The 13,795-nt window shown below is 37.2% G+C and overlaps 1 protein-coding gene across 5 annotated transcripts in view; it reads left to right on the top strand.

The window, feature by feature from the left end:
- LRRC28 (leucine rich repeat containing 28) overlaps positions 1 to 13,795 on the top strand; it is a 129,962-nt gene that overhangs the window by 72,852 nt on the left and 43,315 nt on the right. For all 5 annotated transcript variants that reach the window (XR_002733392.1, XM_023220877.1, XM_023220879.1 and 2 more), the window contains one exon: positions 8,353 to 8,559. Coding sequence is in view for 4 of the 5 variants with exons in the window: in XM_023220877.1 (XP_023076645.1) it covers positions 8,353 to 8,559 (207 nt within the window). In the remaining variant the exon portion in view is untranslated. The remainder of the gene's footprint in view (positions 1 to 8,352; positions 8,560 to 13,795) is intronic.

Below are 13,795 nucleotides of genomic sequence, written 5' to 3'. Positions count from 1 at the left end.
ATTTAAGGGAGAAAGCACTCAGCCTGACACCGTTAACCCAGTGTTCTCAGCTCGAGGTGTTTTGTAGATGCCCCTTATTGGTTGAAGGAGTTGCCTTTTGTTCCTAGTTTGTTGAGAGTAGTTATCATGAGTGGATTTTAGATTTTGTGAAATGCTTTATTCTTATTCCGTGAACATGTCTATTACATTGATTTTTCAGGTGTTGAATCAACCTTACATTTCTAGCATCAGACCCACTTGTAGGGGAGAGAGGTGGGCCAGGGCTGATCTGGAGACCATGTTACTAGTAAGGTGGTGTTAGAGATTTTATTGATGTGCAGCAGAAAGCCAGGGCAGAGTTTGGGGCAGGGAAGGACCATGATCTGACATATATTTTAATATCACTTTGGCTTCTGTATAGAAAATGGATTGGAGGGAGTGAGAATAGAAGCAAGAAGACCAATGGGGAGGCTTGTTGGATGAGTTCAGGAAAGAGATGGTAATAGGCTGAGCTCAGTGTCAACAGTGGAGGTGGAGACGTGAACAGACTCGGTATGGATGTTGGAGTGTGGCCTCTTATGGGGCCCTCACCTACCTGTTTCTCTCTATTCTGTAGAGGATATAAGTTACAGTGGTGTTCCCAGATTTGGTCATTACCCAGTTCATAAAATATCAATAAAATAAGGTTATGTTCTTTGCTTTTTAAAAAATTAAAAAAAAAATGATTGAAAGGTTTTAAAAGGTGTACTTTCTTAACTGGAAAATTAACTTCAGACCCCCATTAAGGTCCAGATGCCGTTTTACAGTATGCTAATCACATTCTAGTTTATTCTTTCAGCAACATGATAATGGTGCCTCCTGTGTTCCAGGCACAGAGCTAAGGCATGTTACTGCAAAGATGGGCAAGACAGTCCCTGCCCTTTAAAAGGTCATGTCCTGGCGCAAAGCAAAAAGCCAAATATACAGCTAAGTTACTATTCAACTTTGTGGAAAGAACCAGGCTACTGAGGTAGCTTGGGTGGATGGTGGCTAACAGAGGCTTTGACCACTTTGTTGATGCTGCTGACTTTTCTGTGGTATTTCTGTATTTAACTTAATTTCTGTTCTTTTCTGTCATCCAGTAATTTCTCACAATTTCTGGTTCATGATGCCTGCCGGTATTTTTTTTTTTATTGCTTTTCTGGATTCTCTTTCCCACCTTTTAAAAAAACTGTACACTCAGAAACATCTCAAACCCATTTGTTCATGATAAATAATTATTTTCAGTGTTGCTAGTTTTCATTTGCTAATATTTTGTTAAGGATTTTTGCACTTATTTTCATGAAGGATATTGGTCTGTAGATTTCTTATGATGTTTTTGTATGGTTTTAGTATCAGGGTAATATTCATAGAATGAATTGGGAAGTTTTTCCTCTTATTTTCTGAGACAGTTTGTGAACAATTGATATTATTTCTTCCTTAAATATGTAATAGAATTGAAATAGTTGATAGAACAGAAAAGCAGGTTGACAAGGACCATCTGGACCTGGTCTTTCTTATGGGAGGATTTAAAGATTTAAAATTATGAATTCAGTTTTTTTGTTTTTTTGTTTGTTTGTTTTTTTGAGACAGAGTCTTGCTCTGTCACCTAGGCTGGAGTGCAGTGGCGCGATCTCAGCTCATGGCAACCTATGCCCCCCAGGCTGAAGCGATTCTCCTGCCTTAGCCTCCCAAGTAGCTGGGATTACAGGTATGCACCACCACACGCAGCTAGTTTTTGTATTTTTAGTAGAGATGAGATTTCACCATGTTGGCCAGGCTGGTCTCAATCTCCTCACCTCAAGTGATCCACCTGCCTCAGCCTCTCAAAATGCTGGGATTACAGGTGTGAGCCACTGTGCCAGGGTACTAATTCAGTTTTTTAACTTGTGATATATCTGTTTAGACTTTTAATTACTTCTTGCATTTGGTAATTTTTATCTTTTTAGAAGTATGTTTATCTAAATTGCTAATTGGTTGAAATACATTTGTTCATATTATAGTATGTCCTTTTAATCTTTTTAATTTCTGTAAAGTTAATAATGATATTTCATCTTTTGTTCCGAGTTTTGGTAATTCAAGTCAGTTTTCTTTTTCTGTGTATGTATTTATTTGCTTTGGTTAGTCTAGCTAAAAGTTTGTCAATTTTGTTATCTTTTTAAAGAACTAACTTTTGTTTTCATTGACAGTTTTGTCTGTTGCTTTTCTGATTTCTATTTCATTGATATCTACTATAATTTTTATTATTTTCTACTTATTTTGATTTAGTTTTTATTTCTTTTTCTCCTTTCTAAAGGTGGAAGCTTAGGAAATGGATTTGAGAACTTTCTTTTCCAATATAGGCATTTGAAGCTTTAAATCTCTCCCTAGTCATTTCCTTGGCTACATTCTATGAATTTTGATGTCTTGTGTTGGTTGTTTCTGTTTGGCAAAAATATTTTCAAAGTTTCCTTCTGATTTATTTTATTATTATGTGTTATTTAGAAGTGTGTTTGTTGTTTAATTTCCAAGTATGGGGATTTCCCAAATTTCTTTCTGTTGTTGATTTCTAATTTAGTTACCTTTTGATCAGAGAACATACTTTGTATGATTGGAATTCTTTTAAATGTGAGACTTAATAGTCTAGCATGTGGTCTGTCCTGCAGAATATACCAAGTCCACTTGAAAAGAATGTGTGTATTTTGCTGTAGTGTTCTTAGATGTCAGATTAGGTCAGTTTGGTTGCAGTGCTGATCGTAATCCTGAAAGATACAATCCTGAATGTGAGAACCCCAAATGTTGAAAGATCAAATTTCCTAAAGATCAGAACTCCTAACATACAAAATTCTGAAAGTCACAGTCGTGAAAGATCAAAATCCTGAATGTTGAAATCCTGAAAGCCTAATTCTAGGGAAGGAGTTTTAGTACATTTTGGTTGTACCAGGATAGTTGCATCATGTTAGGTGGAACTATTACCTTGTTATTGTCTTTATTTGGAAATTAGGTATGATTTAAGGAGACACATATGAGTGCCAGGTTGACAAGGAGTGGACTCGTGGACTTAATTTTAGGTGTCAACTTGACTGAATTAAGAAATACCTAGAAACTTGGTAAAACATTATTTTGGGTGTGTCTGTGAGGTGGTTTCCAGAGGAGACTAACACATGAGTCTGAGTGGACCAGGTAGGGAAAATCTGCCCTCATTACTGGTGGGCACTATCTAGTAGGCCAGGGGCCCAGAGAGAACAAATACTGAGGGCGAATTGGTCTCTGTCTCAGAGAAGGGACAGACTTTTCTCCTGCTGCTTTAGACATTAAAATTCCAGGCTTGCCATCCTTTAGACTCCAGGATTTATACCAGCAGACCCCCGGGTCCTGAGACTTTTGATCTCAGACTGAGAATTGCATCATTGGCATCCTTAGTTCTGAGGCCTTCGGACTGGGACTGAGCTACACTGTGGGTATCCCAGGGTTCCAGCTTGCAGACAGTCTGTCATGGGACTTCTCATACATGAGCTGATTCCCCTAATAAATCCTTTCTCATATATCTGTATATGTATCTCATTGGTTCTGTCTTTTTGAAAACCTCTAATACAGATTTGGTGTTGGGGAAGCCAAGTATCATTCCTTCTTACCATATTCCTTCTTAACACAATGGAAGGGATCAGTGAAATTGTTCCCTTGCAAAAACGCTGTGATAAATTAAGTGTATGCGGCTAATTAATGGTAAATATAATTGGTGCTATGAATACAGAAAATCACTTAATTGTAATGGTCAAGCAATAACCAGACTTTCAAATAGACAGCATACACTTCAAAAATTTGTAGACCACAACCACCCTCCAAATACAAGTAGAGAGAGTGTTTTGAAGATATTAGAAGTGAAAGTGCAAGCAAAAAAATACAAGAAATCTCCCCTGCCAAATTTTTCAGTGGTGTACAACTTCTGCCCCTTCACACATAGTGCCAGTTTGTTATGCTGAGCATTTCATCTTCGCATAATTTCCAACACAGGAGGTATAAATTGTGTAAACATTTCGAGAGTTCTAATTTGCATTTTTATAAATTTGAGTCCACGAAAGTGCATTATTACAATGTTAACTTTGGGTATAAGCACTGTGCATGTATGAAAAAGGTTGAAACTTCCTCAGTAAATGAAGAGATGTCCATTTTGTACATCTGCATATGTGAAAGATAACATTTCTTGAGATCTTGGCTCTTTGGATATGGATAACTGCGTATTCAGTGGTTGACCTGTCATAGTTTTTCATTGATCTCTTCAGAAGACTTAGGTTGTTCAACACGGTATTTCACGCAGCTGACTGCAGTTATAAAGCTGGCTGCACACAGTTGCCAAGCATAGTGGTATTCACTTATGCATTTTGCTTTTTGACATATTTCCTTATGAATATGATTTTTCTGCTTGTAGCTATTATACCCATGTACCTATGATTAATATATCTGAGTGTTTATACTTACACAGATATATGTTTTTATTGCCTATTTTATTGTGTAAAGTGACCTATCAAGTATTGTTAGGTTTTTATGTTTCTAAAATAAACCCTCTTTATAAAATAAATACATGTCTTTTTTTAAAAAGGAATTTTTAAAAATTATTTCTTTCCAGAATTATACTTTTGGGATTTTGATCTTTCAGGATTGTGATTTTCATTCAAGATTTTACACTCTATGGATTTTGGATCTTTCAGGATTTCAACATTTGGCATTATGGTTCTCAGGAGTGTGTCTGTTAGAATTATGGCCCAGGCCCATTTTGGCTGATTGTGTAGTTTTAAGTTTTCTATATTCTTGGTGGTTTTCTGTTTAGTTGTTTTATTTTTATTGAGAGTAATGTATTAAAATCTCCATCTATCATGTTGAAATGTCTGCTTGTCCTTCCAGTTTTGTCAGTTTTTTACTTTATATAATGCTGGACTCTCGTTAGATGTCTATATATTTATAGTTGACTTATTTTTCTCAAGTATTATCCATTTTACTGTTATGAAATATTCCTCTTTGCCTCTTATAGTATTTCTTGTCTGATTTTTCTGATATGAATATAGCTGCTGTCTCTTATGTTACTTTTTGCATGGTATGTATTTTTTTCCATCCTTTTACTTTTCAACCTATTTGTGCCTTTAAATCTAAAGTGTATTTCTTATGGATAGCATATTGTTTTTTATGCATTTGACAGCCTTCCCATTTGACTGGGTTATTTAGTCTGTTCACATTTAATGTAATTATTGATATGATTACGTTTATTAATACATCAACCATTTTGCCATGTGTAGTCTACATATCTTGTATTTTTTTCCCTGTACCTCTCCTTTTATTGCCTTTTTTAATGTTAGATAAATATTTTTAGTGTGCAATTTCAATTACTGTGCCAACTTTTTTTAACTGTATATTTTTAGTTATCTTCTTGTTGCCTCTGAACATGATGAGCCATTTTTCTATTGATGCTTTCAAGATTTTTTATGTATCTTTATCTTTTATAGTTTGATTATGATGTGTATAGGTGTGGGTCTCTTTGTATGTATCCTACTTGGTCTTTATCAAGCTTAAGTCTTTTAATATTTCTCATCCAAATTTAAATTCATAATCACACCTTGTTGCCCCATTTTACAATAATGAAAAAAAAGTGCAGGCCTTAGTAATTTTTGCAGCCATGTAAAAACACTTTTTTGCACATTTAATTATTTTTGAAATATGTTCAAAATCATTTATGTTACTTGCTTCCATGTACATTTTGATGGATTTTTTTCAAATACCTTTAAGTAGATGGTTTGTACATAATGCAATTCAGAGGTATTGATGACATTTTTATTGTTTTTCTATAAAAATAAATTCTTAGAATTGGCATCAGCACACTTAAAGTGTAATAGTCTAGAAGCTTGTAACTGTCTTTGACTTTTTCCTATTTTATTATTTTTCATATTCAATCAAGCCTACCTCATGCTTTTGTTAAAGTACCTCTGGAATTTGTCTTCAAATTCTATCGCACTGCATCTGTTCTAGTCAAATGCCTACTCGTTTTGTCAGCCTAGGATCTCCTTCCATATCATTGCTTTCTGCATATTTGCCTGTCTAACCTTTCCAAAAAACATCCCTTCATCCTTTAAGGTTCTTCAGGAGATGTCATATTCTCACAATAGTAAGTCCAGACTCCTCTACCCAATATTTATTGTCATTCCTGTCTCCACTAAACTCTGTCTCTCTGTATTGAATTTATTTTCTGCTCTTCTCCCATTGGTCTTTGTCATTTGTTGGTCCCCAAAGAGCCCATAGTGCAAACTGTATTTAGTTTTTCACTTGCATGCCTTTCCTCATGGTTTTAACCCCGTCCCCATGCCCTACTGGGAATCCTTCATATGTTTTCTTTGTGCCTTATTCAAATTCCCATCTCCAGTAAATTTTGGAAGAGTTTCTCCAAGCCTTCACATAACCTTCTCTGAGCTCCTCTTGCACCTTGTTGGTTGTGTGTGATGTGCTTCTCAATGGCAGAGGCTTTGTCTCATTCTTGTCTTGACACTGCCCATGTTAAGTCTGGAATTGGTTGCTCTTCTCTCCCACATAGTCATTTTTTGATTTTTAAATTTAGTTCTTTTCCCTTTTTCTTTGTATTTCTTCTTATGACTTACAAAACACGATGATTCTTCCTCATGTTTTATCCCCACACACCCAAAATCAGAAGCATTTTTGTTTTGTGAAAGAGATAGACAGGCTTAGCAAGATGGAATACTGTGCCAGGGGAGCCAAGCATGGAATTGACTCTCCTGTGCACTAGTTAAGTTCAAGTAGAAAACTCCCTTTCAGAGTCACAGGCTATGTACTGAATTCTACCTGCCTGCTCCACTGCAGGTGTATATTTTGTTCAGTATTGAGGAAACTGAGCAGTAATGTATGAACTTCCCAGCACAAATTTGTAAATATTAGAAAAATAACTACGAGTTAGGGTATTTTGGACTTGTATTACTTTTATAAAGTAAAACAATTATTTTAAATTCTCCTACTAACAAAAGGTCTATAGCAAAGATCAGCAAACCTTTTCTGTAAATGGCCAGATAGTAAATATTTTTAGGTGTTGCAAGCCACATATGGTCTCTGTCACGTGATCTTTGTTTTTATTGTTGTTTACCATCCTTTAAAAATGTAAAAAAAAAACAAACCAATTTCAGCTTGCAGGCAGGACAAGAGCAGGCCACGGGCTAGATTTGGCCTGTGAGCCATAGTTTACCACCACCTGGTCTGTAGCAATGAGAAAAGCTACTCTGTTCAGTTGAGCATCCAAGATGGCAGAAGACTGTTATCCAGTAGAGAAGACATAGCTAATACTATTCCAACTGTTGTACAAACTGGAATGTGCACAGAAGGGTACTGTCAAGTGGTAGAGCCTGGGAAATCTTAACCTAGGAGGAATGGCTCAGGAATAGGGACAGGATGAAAGAAGGGGAAGAGTGGTCTTCGACATCTAAGTCTCCATGATGTGAAAGTGGACTTGTCCTGCACAATGCTGACTGTAGGTCTTCAGTATAATGTGCTGTCCTGGAAAAGAGTAAATGTCCTTCCCCTAAAATGGTGATTTTCCCTGAGGGACTAAGTTCCTAGTAAGGAACTTCCTAATCTTCACTCAAGTCTTAAGTGATTTGATGTATGAAAAGGACCTAATTGTACTCACCATGGAACAGATGACAACTGTAGGCATCAATGATGAGGAAATTATGGAGTAAATGGAAGTATTTAATTTGGGAATTAAAGTAAATCTTTATAGGGTATGTATACTTTGGGTTTCTAAAAAGGTGCCACATGCCTAAACAAAATCTAAAAATGTTAGTTAAACTGTATCTCATTTTATTGTTATAATCTTTACCATGATGAACATTTCCAAAAGTCATTCTAATTTCTACTCCAGAAATCTATTTAGCTCATATGAACGAGTTGCACTTACTTCATTGCTATTATTCATAAATCTATTTTCTTCTTAGATGGATGGTAAAATCACACAAGTAGCAAAAACCAGGTTCCTTGAAGTGACTGTAATTGTTCTTTTCTCACCCTGGCAACAAACTTGACTCATCAAGATGCAGAAGCCATAGTGACAGACTTCTGGTTCAGATTCACCACTTTGTGTCTCTTTTTTTCTCCATGCCAGCCAGCCCTTTTTTCCATTTAAGAAATTCTGGCAGGGTAGTTTAAAGACACCCACCTAGGCTGGATTATTTGCATCTTCACCAAAACTCCTGCACTTCAGCATTCTGTTTATGGAAATAGTTGCAGCTACTGATTTCATTTGGTTAAACTGTTATAATATTGATTCATTTTGTTTATTTCAGTTCATAAGGATGCAATTTATCCTAATTTTGATTTTGGTTGTAGAGGTTGGCGATTTGAAGGAGCTGCAGACACTAGACATTTCTACCAATCGTTTGCTAACTTTACCCGAGAGGCTTCACATGTGCCTTTCTCTGCAGTACCTCACTGTGGACCGAAATCGTCTATGGTATGTGCCGCGCCATCTCTGCCAGCTGCCCAGCCTCAATGAGCTCTCCATGGCTGGAAACCGTCTTGCATTTTTGCCACTTGGTAAGTAATTGTGTTTAAAGTAAAGCAGCCAAAGAATAAGGTGGAAAGCTTTTGTTTCTTTGACTGGAACCAATTAGTTAGTTTCCTTCCTTCTGTTTATCTTGATGATTGCTTCTCTAAGTTTGTTTTTGCAGTGAACAAAGTGTCATTCCTAGTTAACAAATGGAATTTATTTCAGTGAGGGATTTTATACTTTAAAAAAGAAATCTGTGCTAAAGCTGTGTTTAGGGACAAAATATATGAGATGATTTCCTCAGAGAAAGGAATTAAAGTGTGTGTGTGTGTGTATGTGTGTGTAAGATATTGAACAATATGAAAAGATAGTTACTGGTACAAGTATTGGCTTAGGTGTTGACTTCTCCCTAGGAAAATTGATATTGGGTATCCTAATAGTATTGCCAGATAACCAGATTATAACACTTTAAAGACCTTAAAATTGGCTGAACTTCCTGCTGAGCTAGAAAGTCAGCTTGGCTAAAAAATAACATATTATCCGCTGTAGCTATAGCTGACTCATTTTGACATAATATATGTCAAAGTACATGGGCCTTGAATAAAACAGTACATTTATTTTATAGATAGCTGAATAATTTTGTTAACTTGTAAGAAACAAAAGTGCCATTAAAAAAATTAAAATATGAGGCCTCTTTGAACCTTAAACTGTCACAATAAACAGCATATGATTTTACTCATAAAAGCATTTTTATAGTGAATAATTTATCTCTGAGGGCAGTAAATAATTTACTAGTCCCTAAAGGAAATATTTTCCAACATAATACAATACACATACTATTTTCAATTTAATATGTTCAAGGTAACTTAAAAATACTGAATACATTAAAATCAACTGAAGTGATAATCAAATTTAAGGAGATTATTTTTTCCATAAATATAATTAAATTTTGTACTTATAAAATTAACAAAATGAGGCCGTTTCAGAAGCAGGCTACTTTTCTAAGAAATCAGAGCTTCTTTCAAGTGAGAAAAATATCAAATATAAATAGATTTTTAAAAATAAATGTACCTGCTGCTCTAACCCCACAGGTCATGCATAGACCAATTATGGTGGACAAGCACCAACTTACAAATCTAGAGATCCAGGTTATAGCCTGATTCCACCATTTCACAGTGTGTGACCTGGAGTAAGTCACCGGAACCTCTCTGAGCTTCATAAATTTTATTTTCCATAAGCCAGAGATCATATTTATCCTGCTTCCTTTACAGTTATTTTGAAGTCGAATATGATAGTTTATGTATAAGAATTATAAAGCACTGTACAAATGTAGATGACTCTCAAATGAGAAGATACAACTTGTAGATTACCATATCTGACTTAAAAAATTTTTACTCTTGAGCCAGGCGTGATGATGCATACCTGTAGTCCCAGCTACCCAGGAGGCTGAGGTAGAAAGATCACTTGAGCCCAGGAGTTTAAGGATGCAGTGAGCTATGACTGTGCCTGAGAATAGCCACTGCTCTTCAGCCTGGGCAACATACCAATACCCCATCTCTAAAAAAAGTTTTTTTTTTACTCCCCTCACATTCACCTCCTCTCCTTGTAATAAGTACCTAAACTTGTACTTACCATTTCCTAATGGAGATGGAAATGTGACCTATACCAGTGCCAACTCCCTTCCAAGTGATTGCCAGGATGTTGCAGTCAGTGCTGGCAATACATGAGGGAAGACAAGGAGGGAGGGAGGGAGGGAGGGGGATAAAGGATGTGATGGTTTTATTTGTGTGGCATAGAATGCAACTTACTGGCATAACACTAGATTCAGAGTAAAGTTGCAAATGTCGTTGTAAGCAGCCTTTAACTTACTGTGATTTGACTTTCAGATGTTACCAGAAACAGATTAGCTTGTTAAGTCTGGGGTTGCCCATACTACTATTCATAATGTTGTTGTTATTATAGACAATATACGTAAAAAGGAGTGTTTCCATGTGCAATAATGGTATTATGTATACTACTATGACTATTTGTAAGAATAATAATAGCTATCATTTATTGAGCACTGAGCCTTCGGCCAGGTATTCTGTTTAATATGCTCACTAATTTATAGTTATTATAAAACCTTATGACAAAATCTATTATTATAAAAGTTATTGGCAACCTAATTTTGCAGATAAGGAAATTGAGGCTCACAGAAGTTAAGTAATCTGCCAGAGTCACAGCTAGTAAGAGACAATTGAATTTCAGACTTGTCTGATTCTAAACCTACATTGCCACATTGACATGCTGTCTCCATATTTCAGACATGGTCTCTCTACAGGGGGACCTTATTTGGGAATAGGGCTGAATCATATTGAGCATCTTTTAGTTGTTTGTGGCCGTTTCCAGTGTCAAAGTTTGGCTCTACCATTTTGGGCTCAAGATACTCCTATTGACACTCTTGTTGGCCTCATTCAATCTGTCTCTCTATTCATTTAACAAGATTACCTGCTGGAGGCTAGGGCTTTATCTCACCTACCCATTCTGTACACCAACCTGGTGCTCCCAATTACTTGTTTCCACCTGGCCTTGCATCAGTAGCTTCTGCATCAACAGAAATCTTATAAAAGCCTAGGCCTGAACCCTGTTATCTAGATCTGTCTTGGTGCTAGTAACTCTTCTTCCATTGCCCAGCCCCTGCAACTTCAGCAGAGCTCCTGGTTCCCTAATTTGGAGGTGTGCTCCTAATAAATTGTTTTTCTCTTGTCTTGGTTATTCCATTACATCTTCTTTGTCTCAGCTGTAAACCATTCATACAACTACTGGCTACATTGAGCCTGCCAGAGTCTGATCCACAGCCCTGTTCTCTTGTCTGATACTCAGATGTGCTCTTACTAGAATGCCATCTTGGTTCTAGAGCCCTGGCTCTGCCTAGACTCCTGCACACAATTGAACTCCTTAAGTTGAATGACTTTTGTTTGCTGCAGCTGGTTACTGTGCCCTTCGCCTTGCCTATTCTCCCTCCCTCACTATGGCTCCTTAGCCCTGGCTCCTCATTCCCCTAGTCATTGGCCACTCACTCCTGCCTTTCTTTCAGCAGTGACACAAGCTGAATATGTGCCAAGGTGGCAGTGGTGGTGGGAGAATAGAGGGAAGCCATTTCCATAGGAAGCTGACCACTGTCATGTTTGGGGTACTGGGAATGATGCTGTGCGTCATGCTGAATGCTTGCAGCAACAGAGGATCCAACTTGCAGTGGCTGGTGCAAGGTGAAAGAAATCGTTGTTGGATAGAGAACTGAGTGCTGCATACACATAGCTAGTCTGCTCTTCTGCCTTGGCACCCTCAGTTATTTACTAGGGTGTCTTCTGTATGCACCATGCTAATGGCCGGTGTGGCTAGGGTGGTGGGCATCTCTTCTTTGGTACACAATCTTCAGTGGTGAGTTGAACTCTATTACAGAGTTCAACTACTATTACAGAGTAGCTCCTGTCTCTAGGTTTCTTGTTACTCCAAAGCCTTGCGTTTGTGTCAGGAGCAACTTTCCTTTGTGAATCTGTGAATGTGGTGTCAAAGAGCTTTAGAGGCAAGAGGGTCTACTCTGCACTTTGAGGAGGATGCCTTATGGCAGTTGAGGTAACCACAACTCCCAAGTCTTGGGCTGCAGATAGCCCAGGATAATAAGCAGCTTCCACAAGGCTCTGGGCACCATCCTGGCTCATAAGGCTTACAGCCCTGGTAGAACATGGGCCTGTGAATAGGTTTTACTTTACTTTAGAAAAGCATACAAGCAAGAGGATGATGATGATGAAGATTATCCAGTATAAAGGAAGCAGGCTACCTGAAGCAATGCTCTGTCCTGGTCTAAAACGATTCTTTGAGAACAGTAGGAAGAAAGGATCAGGGAGCAAATACAAGCCCTGGTGGCTTTGCTACATCTGGTATACTGGATATTCTTTGTAAGAAATGGATGAGACAGCTAGAGAGCTCTGTGTGAGGTCACTCAAGGAAGGCGTCAGGAGACTGGAGACAGGATAATCCACAGAGATGAAGAAACTGAAGCTGACCAAAATAGCCACAGTTTCCTCATTCTTGTCTTTCTGTTTCTGGGGGTATTTTTTGCCATCATGAAGATCGATTTGGAAATTGAATTCAGTTCTGTCTTTAGGAAGAAAACAATTAAATTTATACACTTAAAACCTTTTCATGAACCTTTTTCTGAAAAACCAAAGCCATCGAATGCTAAGAACTATCTGGGAGAGAGTCAAACAAAGTATGCAGCCTCTGGTACTGCCTTTTTTTTAGAGAACTGAACTGTTCTTAGAAACTTAGCAAATAGGGGTATCTCTTTACAGTAGTTTGGAAATACTCTGCACATACACACAGGCACACACTCACATGTACCCCTAAGGTTTTCAAATATTAGAAGGCTTCTGTGTTCTAAGAGCCTTGATTCTATAAGCATAATACAGGAACTTGAAAGTTTTATGAAATGAATGCTGTGATATCGCTCCCTATGATAGGAGGTGGGAATCTTATTTTGGGGAGCCACTTAATGAATTCAGTTTCTTGCCAAAGAAGTGTGACTTAGGAGAAAACCAGTCTTTAAGTGGCTTCTTAAAGAAATGTAAGATTATAGCCTCTTCAAAAGGTAACTAAAGACACCATATGTAAGGGATGACTTAAATCACTTATAATACTGTCTAACCCATTAACAGTCTTTGAGTATGTTTCCCTAAGTCACTTGTAATACTGTTGAAACCATTAAGACTCTTTGACTATGTTCTTCTTAAGATGAAAAGATGCATCAAAAGAAAAGGATGTTCCTATTATTACTATGCCAGCACAACTGAGTGACAGAAGATTCTACAGATAGAAGCTTTGTTCACGGTGGTGACTATCAGCAAGGAGGAGGGGAAAGCAGTCACTCGAGCCTAGTGCTATGAAATTTAATAGAGTCCTCAAAACTTGAATATTTGCTTTTGATTCAATATAGCTCCGTTAACTAAATAACTCAGACAACTGCAACTCATTTCTTGGCTTCTGAAAGTGTAGGGAGATATAAAGAAAATGATTTTTTTCTCTAAGGCTTTTTAACCATGCACTTCTGGTTTTCATTGCATAATTAATAAGTCCAATTATCCAGGCGTGTTTACAACTTATTTAATGTTGAATAATAGATAGAAGGATTGTGAGGTTGCCCATTCACAAATTGACTATGGAAGAGCATCCTTTAATTAGCTCCCAGGAAATGCCGTGTCAGCCACACTCAATGCCAGTAACTTCTGTAGTTTAAGAAAACAA

Source organism: Piliocolobus tephrosceles, chromosome 6 (genome assembly GCF_002776525.5).
Source record: "Piliocolobus tephrosceles isolate RC106 chromosome 6, ASM277652v3, whole genome shotgun sequence".
NCBI classification, from domain to species: domain Eukaryota; kingdom Metazoa; phylum Chordata; class Mammalia; order Primates; family Cercopithecidae; genus Piliocolobus; species Piliocolobus tephrosceles.
The sequence above is the reverse complement of the archived record's forward strand: the minus strand, read 5'-3'. Positions and strand labels throughout refer to the sequence as shown.